The 17,409-nt window shown below is 39.8% G+C and overlaps 3 protein-coding genes across 4 annotated transcripts; 2 read left to right on the forward strand and 1 right to left on the reverse strand.

Annotated features, from left to right (window-relative positions):
* Nucleotides 1-550: 550 nt before the first annotated feature.
* Nucleotides 551-2,434, forward strand: LOC103993464 (zinc finger A20 and AN1 domain-containing stress-associated protein 8). 2 transcript variants are annotated; one of them, XM_009413547.3, is made up of 3 exons: nucleotides 551-652; nucleotides 772-840; nucleotides 1,581-2,434. In XM_009413547.3, exon 3 carries the CDS (start codon nucleotides 1,592-1,594, stop codon nucleotides 2,105-2,107), a length of 516 nt encoding a protein of 171 aa, XP_009411822.2. In that variant the 5' UTR covers nucleotides 551-652; nucleotides 772-840; nucleotides 1,581-1,591; the 3' UTR covers nucleotides 2,108-2,434. The 2 variants fall into 2 exon arrangements, with proteins under 2 accessions (XP_009411822.2, XP_009411831.2); XM_009413556.3 differs by having other exon boundaries at nucleotides 559-652; nucleotides 775-840.
* A 1,641-nt stretch (nucleotides 2,435-4,075) lies between these two features.
* LOC135671998 (transcription factor bHLH48-like) lies at nucleotides 4,076-8,849 on the reverse strand. Its single transcript, XM_065180460.1, has 7 exons — nucleotides 8,249-8,849; nucleotides 8,013-8,168; nucleotides 7,866-7,931; nucleotides 6,647-6,715; nucleotides 6,428-6,502; nucleotides 5,930-6,173; nucleotides 4,076-4,305 (listed from the first exon to the last, which is right to left on the reverse strand). The coding sequence occupies exons 1-7, from the start codon at nucleotides 8,702-8,704 to the stop codon at nucleotides 4,268-4,270; spliced, it is 1,104 nt and encodes a 367-aa protein (XP_065036532.1). The 5' UTR covers nucleotides 8,705-8,849; the 3' UTR covers nucleotides 4,076-4,267.
* Nucleotides 8,850-12,734: 3,885 nt separating this feature from the next.
* On the forward strand, nucleotides 12,735-16,828 carry LOC135672008 (ras-related protein RGP1-like). The gene is made up of 2 exons (XM_065180467.1): nucleotides 12,735-13,128; nucleotides 16,176-16,828. The coding sequence occupies exons 1-2, from the start codon at nucleotides 12,881-12,883 to the stop codon at nucleotides 16,621-16,623; spliced, it is 696 nt and encodes a 231-aa protein (XP_065036539.1). The 5' UTR covers nucleotides 12,735-12,880; the 3' UTR covers nucleotides 16,624-16,828.
* Nucleotides 16,829-17,409: the final 581 nt, after the last annotated feature.

Below are 17,409 nucleotides of genomic sequence, written 5' to 3' on the forward strand. Positions count from 1 at the left end.
GAAGAGAGAGGGGCAATTGCGGGTTCTCTCTGGGCCCAATACGGCCCATGAAGAGCCTTTACCTTTTGAGACGCAAAGAAACTGGGAGATGCTACTGATGGGTCTCTGTCGGCCCAATGAGGCCCATAAAGGGCCTATACCTTTCGAGATGCAAGCACACTGAGCAGGCCGATGGAGCGGAAGGACACCTTCCTACTGGTGGCTAGCGCAGTCTCCCGCGGGTCCCGCGGAGTTCTGCCAGTGGGAATCGCAACTTCCCTGGCCGGTCGCTCTGCCGAGACAGGTAGGCTTGGACCGGGTCTAAGCTGGCGCGCCTGGAGCCGTCGGGAAACGCCACGTATCACAATCCTTCATTTTAGAGAGGTATACGCATAGAGAAGTGTATGCGGGAACGCCTTCTCGCCGCCCATGTGTCAAATCATGCGATGACATCGACTTCGTGATGGGCATCGGACGGTTGAAAATCTGCCACGCATACAATCTCGAGAGCGAAGAGGGAGAAGGCGTCGTATGGACGACACGTAAGCCGACTAAGTAATTAATGCCTTCTTCTCCGGGCTCTTCTTTGGCCCTTTCCATCTCTTCCCTCTCATAACTCTCCTTTGGCAGTCCTCGATTCGAGGAGGATTGGGAGGCGATTTCCGGCCTTAAGGTTAGGGCTTCGGTTCCCTTCTACTATACCTGATCTATTTCTGTTCTCGTTCTTAAACCAGTGGGCGGAGTATTTGCAATCCGTTCGCTTATTCGACTTCTACTCTTCTTTCTTTCCAGCAGGGATCGCCAAGCGGTTTGAACGGCGGAGATCTCCGCAGAAGAATCTTGACGAGGGCCGTCAAAAAGGTGCTTTTTTTTTCTTCCTCATGTTTGAGGGGAGTCAGGGTTGGGCTTGGATTTGTTAATGATGTTGATTCCTACCTGATCGAGGGTTTTATTTTTAGGTTGAAATGTTCTTTCTATGTTTATTGCTTGGCGTATTGTGAAGGGAAAATTCTCGAATCGATAATAGAGAAGATGATTCTTTTCTCATGAGTCGTTATCGTTGTTTTTTCCAAAGATCATGGTAAACTTCGATTTATTTGGATATCAAGAAATAAAGACAAGTGATTTGCAGCAAAGCTATGATTTTTTTTCGCTGTTATGATTGAAAATAGAAGATTTTTATGAACGTTCATTTCTCCCTTTTGGTTAGTTGTTTATGATGAGTTTGGGGATTAATTTGAGGTCATAGGCTTTGAATAGTCGCCACTTCTGTGTACCCGTCCGTCTTTTTTCCCTATGTTCTTTTTTTCAACGCTAGATCGACATAGATAGATGTCTTCTATAATTGAGAAGGAGAGAGACAGAGAGATTAAAGTAGCTTTTTTCTTTTTTTTACACTGTTCCCATTTGTAGGAAAATTATTATTCTTTTTTATTTTTGTTGGTTTTCTGGGTCAGATTGAGCATATAGGTTATGAAGTACTATGGAGTTTATGGTCGTAAATTGGTGTGAGTAATAGAGTTATTAGATTTTCTATGCACTAGATTTAAATTGTCATGTAAATGACTTTCTTGTTCTCGGCTGATGTTAATGTGATACAGGAGAGTTAGCAATGGAGCATGATGAGACAGGATGCCAAGCCCGTGAAGGACCAATCCTTTGCATCAACAACTGTGGTTTCTTTGGAAGTGCGGCAACCATGAACATGTGCTCCAAGTGCCACAAGGAGATGATTCAGAAGCAGGAACGGGCCAAGATGGCAGCATCCTCGATCGACAGTCTTGTGAACGGCAGCAGCAGTGGTAGCGGAAAAGAGCATGTTGTGTCTGGGAATGCTGATGTAGCTGTTGTCTCTGTGGAGCCTAAGATGATTTCAGCACAGACATCTAATGCTTCAGGCTTGACCGAAGCTGGAGAAGCAAAGGCAAAGGAGGGCCCAAACAGGTGTGGCACTTGTAGGAAACGGGTTGGTCTGACTGGCTTCAGTTGTCGGTGTGGGAACCTTTTCTGCACTGTGCACCGCTATTCGGATAAGCATGACTGCCCATTCGATTACCGAAAGGCAGCGCAGGATGCTATTGCCAAAGCAAACCCTGTCGTTAAGGCTGAAAAGCTTGACAAGATTTAGAGCTATGGGGTGAAGCTTAACGAACTCTGGTCCAATGATCTCGACATTATCATGCCTTTTCTTTCACTCAGCTGGTTCTTGGTGTCCTTTGATGCTATAAATGGCTGGATCACCGATGCATAGGGCATCCTTACAGCTTCATGAACTCTATTTTGTTGGTTGGAAAAGGTCTCCATGTTGGTTCTGCTGCATAAACTTTAATATGTGCTGCTTTGGTGGTTCTGTCGTCTAATGCTTCAATTAGGTTTGTTTCTGACTTGGTTGTCATGATACATTCTATGGACGGTAGTAATAATCAAATAGTGCATGGATTCATGTCAAAAGTCATATATTTGTTTCATCTTATCAAGATAGACTGCATGCTTCAATTCTGCAAAAGCCAAATCTGCATGTCATCCTTTCCTCTGCTGATGGGAATTGATCTTTGTAGAAATAGCCTTTGGAACAAGTGTTGCTATGGTATATTAGCAAAGTATTTGTAGTATTTCTTTATTTACCTTTTCCCTGATTACTCTTTTTGTGTTGCGATGTTTGTGTTAATGCCTCTATCTGGAAATTCATCCACCTTGAACTTTTTCTTTTGCTTTATATTCTTTTATATAAATTCATTTACCTATGAACATTGAGACAATGTATAACCCCACTTGTGTGTATTGCATGATAAGTGTCATATATCGAGTCTTTTCGACAATACTTGATTTGATTAATTCCATGTTCAAGGTACAGACTCTGAACTTTGGGTGTTGTGATATCAGCAGGTGTAAGAATTACCAAAGGATGATACATAAGTTCGATAGTTCCTCCCTGCACCCCTCCACCTCTTTCTCTTACCATATTCCTATGTTTATTGACGTTAGTACTATAGAAGAATGAAGCAGTTTTTCCTCTCATGTTGTGCTACTGTGTTAAGGCTCTCAAAAAGTTGAAGTTTGCGTTGTTAATCTGACATGTTTATAGGCAGTGTTGTTGTTAGTCCATGATTAGCAGATGTGGTTTTATGTCAATAATTGTTACCATCAGCATGGTACATGAACTGCATTTTATATCATTTCTGTGGTAAACGAGTTGTTTGTATCAGCAGTTTCTTTGTTGTTATCTTTGGTCCTACAGCATGTGTTTGTATTGCTTCCCTTTTATGATGTGGTGGTGTGAATTTTCTTTGGTAATCTCACATATCATATCCTCTGAAGTTGAGGTGTGGCTTTTGGAAAGGGAGTGATGTTGATACAGAAGTTGCTACTAGCATACTATCAGCAAATGACTGTATAAGCAACTCTAAATGAAGTGGTATATGATAGCTGATGCTATTGGTGGGTACACGAACTACACAGTGTATTTGGTGTCGCAATGGGATTGTTCCTTTGTGATAAAGATGATTAGAGTTTTGAGGTATAGAAATAACCTTTCTCTAATCTATATCAGTTTTGTTAACAAGGTTTCTTTTTATTTTTCCCTCTTTTATCTACTTCAAGTTATTAAGGCAGTGTTCCTTAGATCCTACGGCGATCTTCTTTGATCCTAAGTGACTACAGTGATCTAATAAAATCTTAATCTAGTTTGTATCTTTAAAATTTTTGGTGTCTGATGAAATTTTAAATAATTTTAATCTTTGATAAGCATATTAGTACACTATCAGATTAATATTCTGGGTATTATCAGATCAATATATATGTTTGTATGTACGTGTAATAAGATATATTGAAAGATGTTTTGAATCTTTTTTAATCTTTAATAAGTGGGTTTGATCCATCACTATCAAACCAATCTTTTAAGGTATATTGAAAATTAAAGCTATTGATACAATGCAGCGTGCATCAAGTTTCTATAGCAGTTTGAAACATGAGTGTCTGGGAAACAAAGTTCAATATATATTGAATTGATTCTGTATTAAACAAAAATGATTTGGAACCGTGATCTCGTTTATAAAATGGTGACCTGAACCACTTACATCAAACGGCTGCTGCTTGCTTAGATAGGAACATTAAGATTTATTATATACGCATACTATATGAGGAATTAGGGTATCATGCTCTACAGATTAATGATCAGAGAGACGGTAATGCAAGGAATACGTCCACTCGACTCATCCTAACAATATATTAGATCTGCGCTGTGCATACAGGTGTTATGATAGTACCAAAGCACCACTAATGCTGCAGTTTAGAGTTCCGTCTTCAGTCGGTTTGAATTTAGTGGCACTACAGAAACAAAAAAGCAACCAATGTGGAGAGGTCAGAAAATATTTATGCTTACATAAGGATGATAATTAAGACGTGCATAAAGGTTAAAAAAGTAATAGAATCGTGTTCATGACTACATAGGTCTCTACAAACACAGCTTTCATGAAGATATGGGTTTTTACAACAAAATGGCAGCAATCATGAAGATAGTGGAGTTGGGTCCATCACAAAGACATACAAATATAAGTCTTTTACCAAGAGGTTTTTCCATCATTAAGCATCAAGATACAAGTAATACACCAACCACTCACAGTCCTTCATTCTTTAACCTTAAAAGATGTTTTTAGAAGCAACTAGGTTAAATATAGCTACATGCCTTCTTAAAACAGCATAATACTATTACTTAGCTAACACCATCAACAATCAAGTGCAGTAATACAGTAAAAAGCTCTTTTCTATCCGGTTGGTGAAATAGCTTCAGCCAGCAGTCATTATAACTAGCATGTATCAACATTAAGGTTTTTTTTTTTCCAGTTGATATTAAACACATACAAAAGGACAAGGACACAGTTGTCTCTGAATCCATATGACCACTTGTCATATTCTTGGGATTCGTCAAATAATTTTCGGTGAGCAAAATTATTTAAACTCTAAGTCGAAAGTTAATTACTGGCAGAAGTAGCTGAATTACACCATCTTTTATATGTTACAACTTGTAAACAAGAATATTTAAGCCATTCTTGATCTTTGCAAAGTTCTTAAGAGTGCCTACTGTTGAACAAGCATGTTCGATAAGCGGTAAAAACATTATCACCCTCAATGTTCGATTCAAACAGTCTCAAAAGTATAACAGTAGATAGTTTGAATTTGCCAATAGGCCTTAAAGTTTTGCCAAGAATGTCAAAAGAACTTGAGTTCTAACATTCTCAATAGAACATGAGCTGTTCCTCAGCTAGACAGCTGCATCATTACTGGCAGAGACCAACGAACAGTGTACATCTTCAAGATCACATGGAAATTAAGTGAAAGTCCAATGTGTATGTGTCCTTGACGACAAAGTAAATAAAGGAAAATAACTAGCAAAGTTTGACACGGAAATGAACCAACAAACTGGCAATGCTGCTGTCATCCACTTGACCCGAAAAGATCGAACCCAATGAGCCTTTTACGGTACCGATAGTCAACTTATGAGGTCGGAACAGGAAAAAGAAAACCGACTTCGCTGACGACAATTTGTTGCCCAACGCCCAGAATCGACAGAAACAAAAGATAGTTGTACAAAGTGAGTGATGGAGGAAATCTACGCCAAAGGGACCATTGGGACCAGATCAGAACTAGGTGAGGGCGGGGGTAGAGAAATTAAAAAAGAGGAGGCCCTCATTGCCTGAAGTAATTATTTATAGTTTTGGGCCCGGCAATGCCACCCGATTCCAACAGGAGCATTGAGGATTCACCCCAAAAAAAAAATTCTTTACTTTGTCCTCCCCAAATTTTTTCCTTCAAACTCAGAATCCACTCTGACACGTTTTAAAATTCTAGCTCAATAAGAATTTAAAGCCCATGGATACTCTAAATTGTGAATGTTACACATGTGCCAAGCATATGAACACAGGTAACAGTAAGAGTAAGGTAGAAGGATTACCGGAACTGGCAGGGTCATAACCAACAAGTGAGGTCGCAGGGCTAAGGAGGAAGTGGGGATGTGCGACGCCATTGTTCTCCCACACCGTCGACGATTGCTGGGGGTGCACCACATCGAGGTGCCAAATCTGCGGCGGCGCCGGCATCCGCCGTATTCCGCCAGTGGATGCGGCCGTGTCTGACGCCCACATGGCGGGGTCCGAGGCCCCTCCGCCACACCCGCTGGCCACCGCCAGCGGTCCACACTGCCATTAACGACAACGTTTCACGTCAAATCAACTCGATTCCCGTCTCAGGACGTACCACGACGGTACGCCCATCAGCATATAGTGAGGCATTACAGCAATCGAGCATTTAATACACCACAAACGGAACTCACAACATCATGTCGCGATCAAGAGGTTTGAGCGCACACAACGTGGCAGAATTATATTCTATATGTGGCCTTTATCGCATGATATTCAGAGAAAGAAGACGGGAACGAAGAACGAGGCGTTACCTCTGCCGATAGTATGTGGTCGAGGCCGCTAAAGTCGATCCTTGGGTTGACCGCCGCTAGTTTCATCGACAGGAACTGCGAAGCACGGTGGAGAAATCGGTGACGTTATTGCTTACAATTGTTCTACAGGCGTGGGGCTTTTTGGTAAATCTGCGACTGACATTATTGAGAGAGAGAGAGAGAGAGAGAGGGGCGGTAGTGGTGGGGCAAGTGGCGCACCTCGACTTGTCTTTGCAGAGACTGGACATGGTTGATAATTTCATCGAGCACCAATGCCGTACCTGTTATCTGCGTCACAAGACAGCGCAATAAGATTAGATAATGCACTTTCAAGTCCTCTTTCTGCCACCGGGCGTCATATCAGTAGGCAAGAGCAGAGTGTGATTCTCCTGGAAAGAATAGCTAATCAATCATAAGCAACAATTTGGATGAGTTATTACTGTAGTTGATGCTCCTCCGCTGTCATGTGCATATTTTAATGTAGCTGTCTGTATCTGTTGCGTCTGTCACCGAAAAGATGAACCTTTCCGAGGCCTCAAAAGACCACTCGAATTGCCCCAATCACATCCTGTCCTCCATCTCCTTCCAACTTATCCTTCAGAGCCACTAGAGACGAGTGCCGGATCTTTCTACCCGATTACCCGCATCCGAGGATTTTTCTCTGATCGATCATTTACTTCTATTTTTAAACCATTGCATATAAGATTTTAATTCATACACAAAGGAATTTTACCTCTTAATGATTTTCATGAAATATATTATAATTAAGATAAACTTTGATCTATGAAAATATGCTTTAGCAGACCTTCTAAGAAAATCAAATTTTTTTAAAAATAATCCATATAAAAATCTTGATTTCTCTTTTATCCCTATTCTTTCACATAACTTACTTATATAAATAACATTGATTCTAAAGAGAGATCAAGTATGTCTTCCATCAAGACATCCAGACTCTTACACACCGTGAAAGAATATATATTTAAAAATATTAATAGATATAACAATTCAAATAAAATATCTCAATTTCATCAATCGATAGGATTTTAATAATTTATTATTTTTAAAATACCATATGCAATCTAAATACTTTAACTTTTATTTTCTATAGTAATTAAAAAAAATGAGTCCACGATGATCGGCTCTACCGGGTCGGATGAGATAGGGATCTTTATACCAAGATCCGACAAGGGCTAATCCCACTAGGCGGGGGACCCAACTTAGAGGACAAGACGAGGACACGCTGTTGGGTAAGCCAACCCAGATCCAAATCATTTGGCACTTAAATGGTCAATAGTGGACCCAACACCCCATAAGCTTCATTAATACAAAAAGGTTTAGAACTAGGATGTATTTATTTAATAACTTAATTAAGGCATGGGGAGCAGCATTGCTACTGCTAATCATATCTAACAAGCCAATGATTGAGGTAATTACCAACCTTGCTGCAGCCCGGGACCAGCTCCTGCAGAAGCTTCATCCGCGCATTTATTTTTTCCCTCCGCGCCTACAATAAATTAAAATATAATATAAAATATTACAAACAATAAATTAATGGATTATTTAGCAGCTAATCGAGCAGGATTACCCTCTCCGCCAAGCTGTGGCTATCGGTGGCTTGTCCTCGGCGAGCACGGACGTGAACGTAAGGGAGCTTGTCGCCGCTGGTGTTCTCCTCAGCAGCGGGCTTCGCCGCAGAGGTATTCTCCTCCGCGCTCTTGCTCTTCTTCGCGACGGCCTTCGCCTGCGTAACGAAAGAGAGATTAGGTAAGGAGGAAGGTTATCTTACCGGGATAGGAAACCCCAACGGGGTCGCCGGCTTACCTTGCTCTTCTCGCACTCCTTCCTCTTCGACGGCCGCCGAGGCTTCCCGGCGGGGGCCGGGAGGGTCGGCGGCGAATCGGAGTCCGGGGGCTCTGCCTTGAGTCCAGGCGAGAGACCCCCGCCGGAGCTCGACGCCGGGGAGTCGTCGGTGGCGAAGACCGAGAACCTGGCGGCGCGCTCCACGAAGGTGGAGGAGCAACCGAACGGGAGACGGAGTGTATCCGTCGCGGCGGAGGCGGGGGGCTCACCGGGCCCTGGATGGTGGAGGAGCTCCACGGCCTGGTTGGCGGGGAGGCCGAGGAGCGCAGTGAAGGAGCCGCCAGCCGCCGATGAGGCGTCGAAGCTCGGGTCGATGAGGCTCTGGATCTCCTCCTCGAAGCGAAGCGACTCGGCGATTTCCGGCGTGTAAGTGCCGGAATTCCCGGATCCAACGCCGGAGCTCCCCCTTGGCTCCATCAATCGCCTCCGAACAAAGCAGCTCACCACGAATCACAACCCAATTCGTCGATTCCCCCACAAAATACCTCCTGAAATCCCCAAACCGTGCCAATCGCTCAAGATCGTCGCCTCTGCTCTCCCGATCGAAGCCCTAAAGACGCTCTCGAAGCCATCGATGCCTCGAAATTCAAACGGGGGTTCGTTGGATGGGGGAATCACGGCGGAGCCGATCGAAGCGGGAAGAGGAAACGAAAGGGGAAGCGTTTAGTGAAGGCAATGGATCGTTATATAGAGCTCGCCCACATCTCTCTATCCTCCTTTACATTTTTTTCTTATATAGCGTATATATTTAATTTGCAGCGGTTTAAACCGTATTGCAGAAGAGGATGTGCTCACCGTCAAGTGAGAGAGATATCACACTCAGGAAGTTAGAAGCCGCGTGGTTTTTTCAAGGTAACCTCACCGGAGGTTCGGTGGGTAGCGGAAGGGGGAAACAGACGACGCCACCCGAAGTCGCGTACCCAATGTCTTTGCCGTAGGGCCCCAGCGAGTACTCTACTGTGGTCGTCACGTATACGTACATTCTTACGCGGAGTAGTACGGGAGGGGGAATCGGGTACGGTATACAGAGATGTTGCAGGGACTCATCTCCATTAAAGAATGGAAAGGGGAAGATACGAAGAGAAGAATAGCCGACAGCTTTTCTTCCATCGAGGCCTCGACACGTTGTCCGCCGTGCACCGATATTAGCAATGTGACGCAAGAAGCTTCCGCGGACAAGTCGTCAGCCATTTCAAGTGCCTTTTCGAGTGCATTTCTCCTTTGTTATTTACGAGTAGAAAAATATTCTATGAATAATTGATGAATAAATATATTTTTTAAAAGATAAATGATGACTTAACGAACGTTATTACCTTACTTTCTTATTTTTCTAATTGATTAGTATCGTAGCCTTGATTAATCTTGAACAGGAGGCATAAAGTCGTCCAGATGACGCTAATGATGATCTGATAAGGTAAATGACACAACATCGAGTATCCAAGATGATTTAAAGGTAGATTTAAAGGAGTCATTGACTTCCCGAAGTGATCCCGAGGTTGATCCGAGGTGGATTCTAGTCTCCTCGAGGGTCTTGCACGAAAGTCAACCTTGGGAGGGATTTTCCAACCCAACTTCTTCGATGGTCAAGCTAATATTATGAAGTTATGAGAGTGAAATGACTTGCAATGAGAGAGGTTTAACCCCAGAGTAAACGCTCGGGGCAGGGGGGGTCATTCATGATCATCACAATACCCTCATTTTGTTATTTGTCCATGTGGACAATTGGTTCGTATGATCCTCTACGGTTTGTCGTCCATAGAGAACGACAAAAAAGGGGGAGTTGATCTGATTGATCACCTGAGGATCGCTGCCCATGACGACTAACGATGTTAGCTCGTATGACTCCTTGCAACTTGTCATTTGAAGAGATCGACATAATGGGAGTGTAGGTCTGATCGATCGATCGCTCGAATACCACAACCTCTGGCGACCACTAGAGTTAGCCCATACTACCTCTCGTGGACTATTATCCACGACGACTATCAAGTTGTTGCATAAGCAGGGGGGATGACGTAGCCTTTATCCACCACATCAACTCCATTATGATAGTCCACTGGCGAGTTATGATTGACGTCAGAACATACCATATCAATTAGATTTCGAGTTTTGATTGATTAAAAATATTTATTACATCATTAAATTTAGCTTTTGATTAATTTAAATAAAAAATATATATTTAATTAGGATTCGAATTCGAGCTATTAGATAATTAGTTGAATTGTAAATTAAGGTAAAGAATTTACTTGAAAAAAATACCTATAAAAAAGTATAAATTAGGAAACTTTGAGCATGACAATGTAGTGCATCAAACAGTGGTAACTAAAATGCACATCCCCTCCTCCTTTCGTTGAGTGAATTCAGCAGTCTGTGATGATACCAACTTAGGCCAGAAATCAATACAATTTAACCCTCAAAACCGAGTTTAGGAGGATTGGCGTTTTCCCTCCATTTAATTCTTCGACTGAGACTTCATTGAGGGTGATGGGCTGATGGAAACCTTTTCCTACAGCAGTGGGTCGCTCAATGTATGATATCTTCAAAGGAGGAGCTCTTGGAAGTGTGTGAAAGGTTAGGAAGACCTTTCCATGTACACTTCACGTCCAATGGAGTCCCAGTCATGAGCCGGGAGGAAGGAATCTGTGTTGAAGAATGCACTTTGTGAGGGACAAACTTCCCTGCACTTCACTCATGGATTCTTTCATGCAATGGAAAAAATATTTAGATTGATTTATATTTAAGCGTCTTATTATTGTTTCCCTTAACTTAAATATTTTGGATTGACCATCTATACAAAATAAGTTAATATGATAATTATTTCATCAAATTAGATCATAATAAATAATATTGAAGCATAAAAAAATGTTCGAATAGAAAAAAACTATCCGTAAATGAAATTAGAAATATAAATCAGCTGGTATCATCAAGACCTCATGTGCACTATGCTACAAGTTTAATTTTTTATGATGTTAGGTTATTAATGAAGATGTTAAGTTTTTAAGTGAGAGAATTATAAGTTTTTAAGACTATTATTTCTTATATAAAAACCTTGTTAAATCATTTTTCCATTGTGAATTTTTTCAAGCTCATAGGTTGTCTTTATTTATATATATATATATATATATATATATATATATATATATATATATATATATATATATATATCATAATATTTTTTTTCTTTTTTTAATGTAGTTGATCTTATTGCTGCTCAATTTTTTATAGATCAATAAAATATATTTTCCCTTGCAAAAAAAATCTTGTTCCACAAAATAGACCTCCTAATTCTACAACTGCAGACCCCAAATCATCTGCCAAATTGTTTGAATCCTTTTCGTCACCTCCTTTTTTTCTCGTTTCTTATCATTTATCCTTTTATATCGTCTCATCTTTATAAAATAGACCTCTCTTTTTCTCTCATCATCTTTTTCTTACTTCCGAAATAATAATGAAAATAATAAAAATGACGGGCAAGAAAGGATGAGTGAGAATGGGAAGAATAAGAATATTTATGGGATCATAAAAAAATATGGGTATCATTTGAAAAAAAATATCATCTTTAAAAAATTAAAAAAGTGAGGTTTTCTAAGAAAATCATCCTATTACAAATTAAAATAATTTTATATTATATTTAAAACTTATTTTGAAAAAAATATTTTAAAATATATTTTTATAGATGGAATATATTTTATCGTATACTTTCTTCCTCTCAATATAAATATCATCCATGAGAAAAGATTCACAAAGTAGTTTTAGACATTAAGATCATTAGAGGGGTTATCAAAAGTCTCAGTATACTAAATGATGAATTCCAATTTCAATATCAAATCAAACAAATGAAAATAAAGTATAATGATCTATTCCTAGTCAACAACCATGAACACATGGGATGACTTCCATTATAATGATCTATTCCTCGTTATAATTGTCTTGATATGCAATTGACGAGTAGTTTATCAAAGTCAATAAATCATTGTCTTCGATATAGTTATTTTTTATTTTTATTATAATAATATAATTATATTATTATTATTACCAACAGTTTTAGATGAATGGATATAACCATAAACTTTTAAGATATATATATATATATATGTATATATATTTATATATAGTATTAATTTTAATTTTTTTTCCCCTGAAAAAGTAAGAAAAAAAGGAAGAACATCGAACCTTTTTTCTAGGAATTTGATGTGCAACCACAACGAATCGTACCCATGACTTCACCAGGTTTCAGACTGGTGAGACGTTGGGCTCCAGTAAATTTCACTTTGTTTCTACAATTATAAGGAAGGTAGCTTCGAGGTACGTCAAATGAGTAGCTATAGCTTGGTCGTCCAGGAACGACTTCCATTCTCCTCCCCTTTGCACCCCAACTCAACCCGTTCCGTTTTCTGGTCCTTTTGGCGCCCGGAGAAACCATTACAATTCGCATACGTAGATCGAGAGAGTGATTCTTCTTCCGTCGTCGCCTTTGGTGGCGATCGTCGTCGTCGCTGTTGTGGTTCCTTTGCCCTCGATCGATCGATCGATCGATTTCTTGGGATCGAGGTTGAGAGATAGAGAGAGAGAAGGGGAGGGAGCGAGGGAGGGAGGATGTCGTTGGGGAGTAGCAGCAGCCGGAACCACTACGGGGAGTTCAACCAGAAGATCGACTACGTGTTCAAGGTGGTGCTGATTGGGGACTCGGCGGTGGGCAAGTCGCAGCTGCTCGCCCGCTTCTGCCGCAACGAGTTCAGCATCGACTCCAAGGCTACCATCGGCGTCGAGTTCCAGACCCGCACCATCACCATCGACCACAAGACCATCAAGGCCCAGATCTGGGACACCGCCGGCCAAGAGAGGTTCGCTCTTAATCTCCCTCTTCAAATCCCCTTTCTCTCGTTCCTCTTTCTTTCTTGTTTCTGGCTTATTCTTTTACCTGATTTGGTCGATCAAGATGACGTTTCCGGATCCTCTCTCATCCTGCATGTGATTGTGTGAGACCAGGTTAAATGATTTCCAATCTGTTCGTATTTATTGGGTTTCTTTTAGCCCCATGAATTTGGTGCTGGTTGATCTTTAATTGGGTACTCTGGCCTACCCGATGTCGATGAATTGATCTTCTTGTTGATACAAGTGCTTTGACTCTAAACATCTTGTTCGGCCAGACAGAGGTTACAATCAATAAGATTGAATACAACGGAGATGTCCTACCAATATCATTCTGAGCTTGCCATTGGTGGAAGCCAAAACGCTTAGTATCTCAATTTCTTTTCATTGTTTGGAATAATTTGTCATATCTAATGCAATTTTTCTTTTTGCTGTTGGTCTGATTTGGCTACCTGGTACATTTTTGGTTATGCAACTAATGTTTTGGTTCATAGTTATACGAATTCAATGTCTCGTGAATCGACTGCTTGTTTTTTTTATTCACCAGGAGTTAGCATAATTTGGGTGAAGAAATAGAAAAGGTCAAATTCAACATTATAATTCAAAAAAGAAAAGAAAATGATAAATGCAACAGAAGACCTTTAGGAACATAAAAAATCCTCAAACTAAATGTAGGTCAACCCCTAAGTGAGACACCGTAGGGCTTCGGATGATCCAAATTGGGATCAAATTTAATGATTGTTGTCTAAAAGTTTTTACACATAAATAGAAGAAGAGCATTCTAGTAGCCCCATGCATAAATCTCTCTTCAATTGGGGAATCATCACCCACGTTAGAGACCGATGATAATTTGATAGCTACTTTGCACCATCAAGCAATGTTTGTCAGCTTCATCCAGGCTTGTAATCACACATTAATCTAACTCTTCCTTTTGCCTTGACAAAATTGCGTAAAAGATCAAACTGTGGAATACAGCACCATGGGTGATTTCGGACAATGATATGTTACATCCTTGTAATAAACAATAGCTTCTTACAGTGAGGATGTCTTAAAGACTTTAGGTCTAAATTCAGACATCTGAGACTTCTTCTTAAACACTAATGTTTGTCTAGAGATGTCTAAAACCCAACTCAGTAAGTGACAACAAAGGACTAAAACATTGAAGAATGGAGGTGGTTGGATATTAACTTGTTTAACAATTTAGTAGTAAAAAGTGAACTACCTAGTGCCTCAGAAATATAGTCTGAATTGGCACAACACATGTTATTTGATGTATTGCTACACCAGGACATAGCTAGTGTACTTGGAACTGGAATGTATATACACCATGGAATTCTGTAGGATATTTATGTGTCCATCAATAATATTCTTCAATGTGTTGATAAGTTTCTCTAGATTTTATTATGTTTTTAAATTTTTAGGAAACTGGGTACATGAGAGGTAACTAACATGGTTCATGAGCCTTGACAATCCTTGATTATCATTGAGGAATGAAATGAGTGGGAATCTAAAAAAATAGGACCGTGCTACTTATTAATAGATCATGCTTGCTGCATTATGGACAACATCTAGTATGGTTGAGATGAAAGGTAGCACATAATGAGCATATAACGATCTAAATGTAAACCACTTTATGTTTGGGCTTTCTCTCATTTGCCTCTTGATTAGTGAAATGGTCTCCAAAGTATGTTAACATCACTTGAGTGAATTTTGAATGTTTTGATGATTGTTTATTCGAGTTTTGGTATGGAAGGTCCCGAAATGTACAACTGGAGTTTGTATCTGGTGTAGATGACTTTTACCTCTTGATGGAAGTGATTTAGACAAAAGTTCAAGAATCGAACAGATGTCACAGAATTGAATGAAAAGTTCTTTGGGTATGGATTAGATATCTAAAATTAAACTGATCAAGTAGGTAAATTAGTATGGAATTAAAAGAGTGATTATAAAAAATAAGATACTAAATGACTGTTTCTAAAGTCATTTTGTTTTTAGTGTATGAATGTCAATTTAAAAAAATCTGTTTACTTGTGAAGCGAATCAATGAAAAAACAAAGACAAAAACAAAACACCAGGAACAATTAAAAATTATACAGTGAGTTGTTATGGAGATTTTTTTTTAAATTACACATACATGATTAATAGTGTAGGATGAATAGCTAATTTGCATCAGAGAACATTGAGTTCCCTTTTAGTATAACCTTGTCTTTGTGCAGTAACAATAGATGAACTTACAATGTACATTCAAGTTCAGCTTACTTGTCTTGTGTTGTTTCACATTATTTTGTGTTAATTAATGAGAGAACAACTGGGGCAAATTCTTAATGATAGTTAGGAAGTATAATATGCTAGATCATGGTGCAAGTATAGGAACAGGATATGCTGCTTATCTTGGTTTGTGGTATATGAGGGATTGGTTTAATTGGTTGTTTTTTGGGTTGTGGTACCACCTTGGACTACCTGAGTCACTTGCCATGATACATGAGACATTTAAGGAATATGCCACTTGTTGCTGCCATTTACTTTTACTTCCTGGATTCTTTATGTTTCCATCTGTCTGCTATGGCACAGGTCGGCCTAGTGTCCAAGGCTCCCCACTGGGAGCATTGATAGCCTCATTCTTAGATGTAGAGGCTGTTTTTGTGGTTCAACTCTTCGTACTGAGGTCATAATAGTGCAGCTTCATGATTGGCCAACATAGAGTTGGATGCTATGGCTATCTAATCTAGTGAACAAAAATGACAGACCATAGAACTTGCTATTTTGCCCTAAGTTAATCTAGGCCCATTTTTCTGGATCTAGTCTGGTGAGTATTTCAGTGAATACATATTAGCAATATCTCAGTTCTGGAATAGAGAACTATGGCCGAACGAATATGCTTTAGTATTGGACAGTAGTAATGTCCACGTCTTAATGATCAATACTTGAAAATCTTAAATAGCTGTATTTCTTCTTCTGATTTTGTTCTCCATGGCTCTGAATTCTGATACATTGAAGTTCCTATGGTGATTACTGATAGGTACCGAGCAGTAACAAGTGCTTACTACAGGGGTGCAGTGGGGGCAATGTTGGTCTATGATATCACGAAACGACAGTCGTTTGATCATATGACGAGATGGCTGGAGGAACTACGGGGGCATACTGATAGAAACATTGTGATAATGCTCATTGGAAATAAGTCTGATCTCGGAACTCTTCGTGCTGTACCAATCGACGATGCCAAGGAGTTCGCCCAGCGCGAGAATCTCTTTTTCATGGAGACTTCCGCTCTTGAGGCCACTAATGTTGAGAATGCTTTTCTAACCGTGCTCATTGATATCTATCGGATCACGAGCAAGAAATCCCTTGTTGCTAATGATGGGTCTGACTCTACTGGAAACTCAAGCCTGCTCAAAGGAACCGAGATAGTAGTCCCTGGTCAGGAGCCTTCGAGTGGGACTAAATCTACGTGTTGTGGGTCTACATAGATGGTGTAGTTTCCATTGTCCACTAGTTTTTTGCTTGTCAAATGTATCCGGATAGATTTTCTTCGTTCTTCTCTCTTATTTTCTTTAACCATATTAGACTATGATACACACATCTTACTGTTCTTAAAAGATGATTATTGTAATATGCTGATAACTAGATATATATTTTGAAAGATTTTTTAAGTAACATGAAACTTTGATTCAAGCCGACTAGTTGATTCTCAAATATATGCCATTTAAATTGTTATATCTCATCCTATAGAATAGTTGTGTGTGGTTTGATGCTTTGCTTCTATTATAGTAACAAATAGACCATAAACACTTTAGATTTTGTGCACTAGTAAAAATAATTCAATTTAATTGGAACAAAAATTAGGTTATTCAACAAATACTTTTTTAACATGTTTAACCTATCTCAAAACTTTTAAGATATCTTTTGATCCACAGGAAGTCAAAAAGCATAAGGAATTATATGAAATAAAAAAAAATATTAGAAGCTCCTCATATGCTCTTAGAAGTTGTTTAAGAATTACTTCATGTATATCATTATTATTATTATGATGATGGGTGTTAATGATAGTTAAAGCGGATCATGATTCTCGTGCGGCTTGTTTAAATGTGGAACCCATGATGTTAGCCAGTGGGAAGCGCTTTTTTCCTGATTGTGTGTCGGCCTGAGACAGCGTGTTCGAATCCGGACCCGAATTCTACCTCCGCTACGTGTCCCTCCCTATCCTACTCGAGCGGACACGTTGTCGGCTTCCCTCGCACCATCCCGTGACCTAT

This window comes from Musa acuminata, chromosome BXJ1-1 (assembly GCF_036884655.1).
Source record: "Musa acuminata AAA Group cultivar baxijiao chromosome BXJ1-1, Cavendish_Baxijiao_AAA, whole genome shotgun sequence".
Taxonomy (NCBI): Eukaryota; Viridiplantae; Streptophyta; class Magnoliopsida; order Zingiberales; family Musaceae; genus Musa; species Musa acuminata.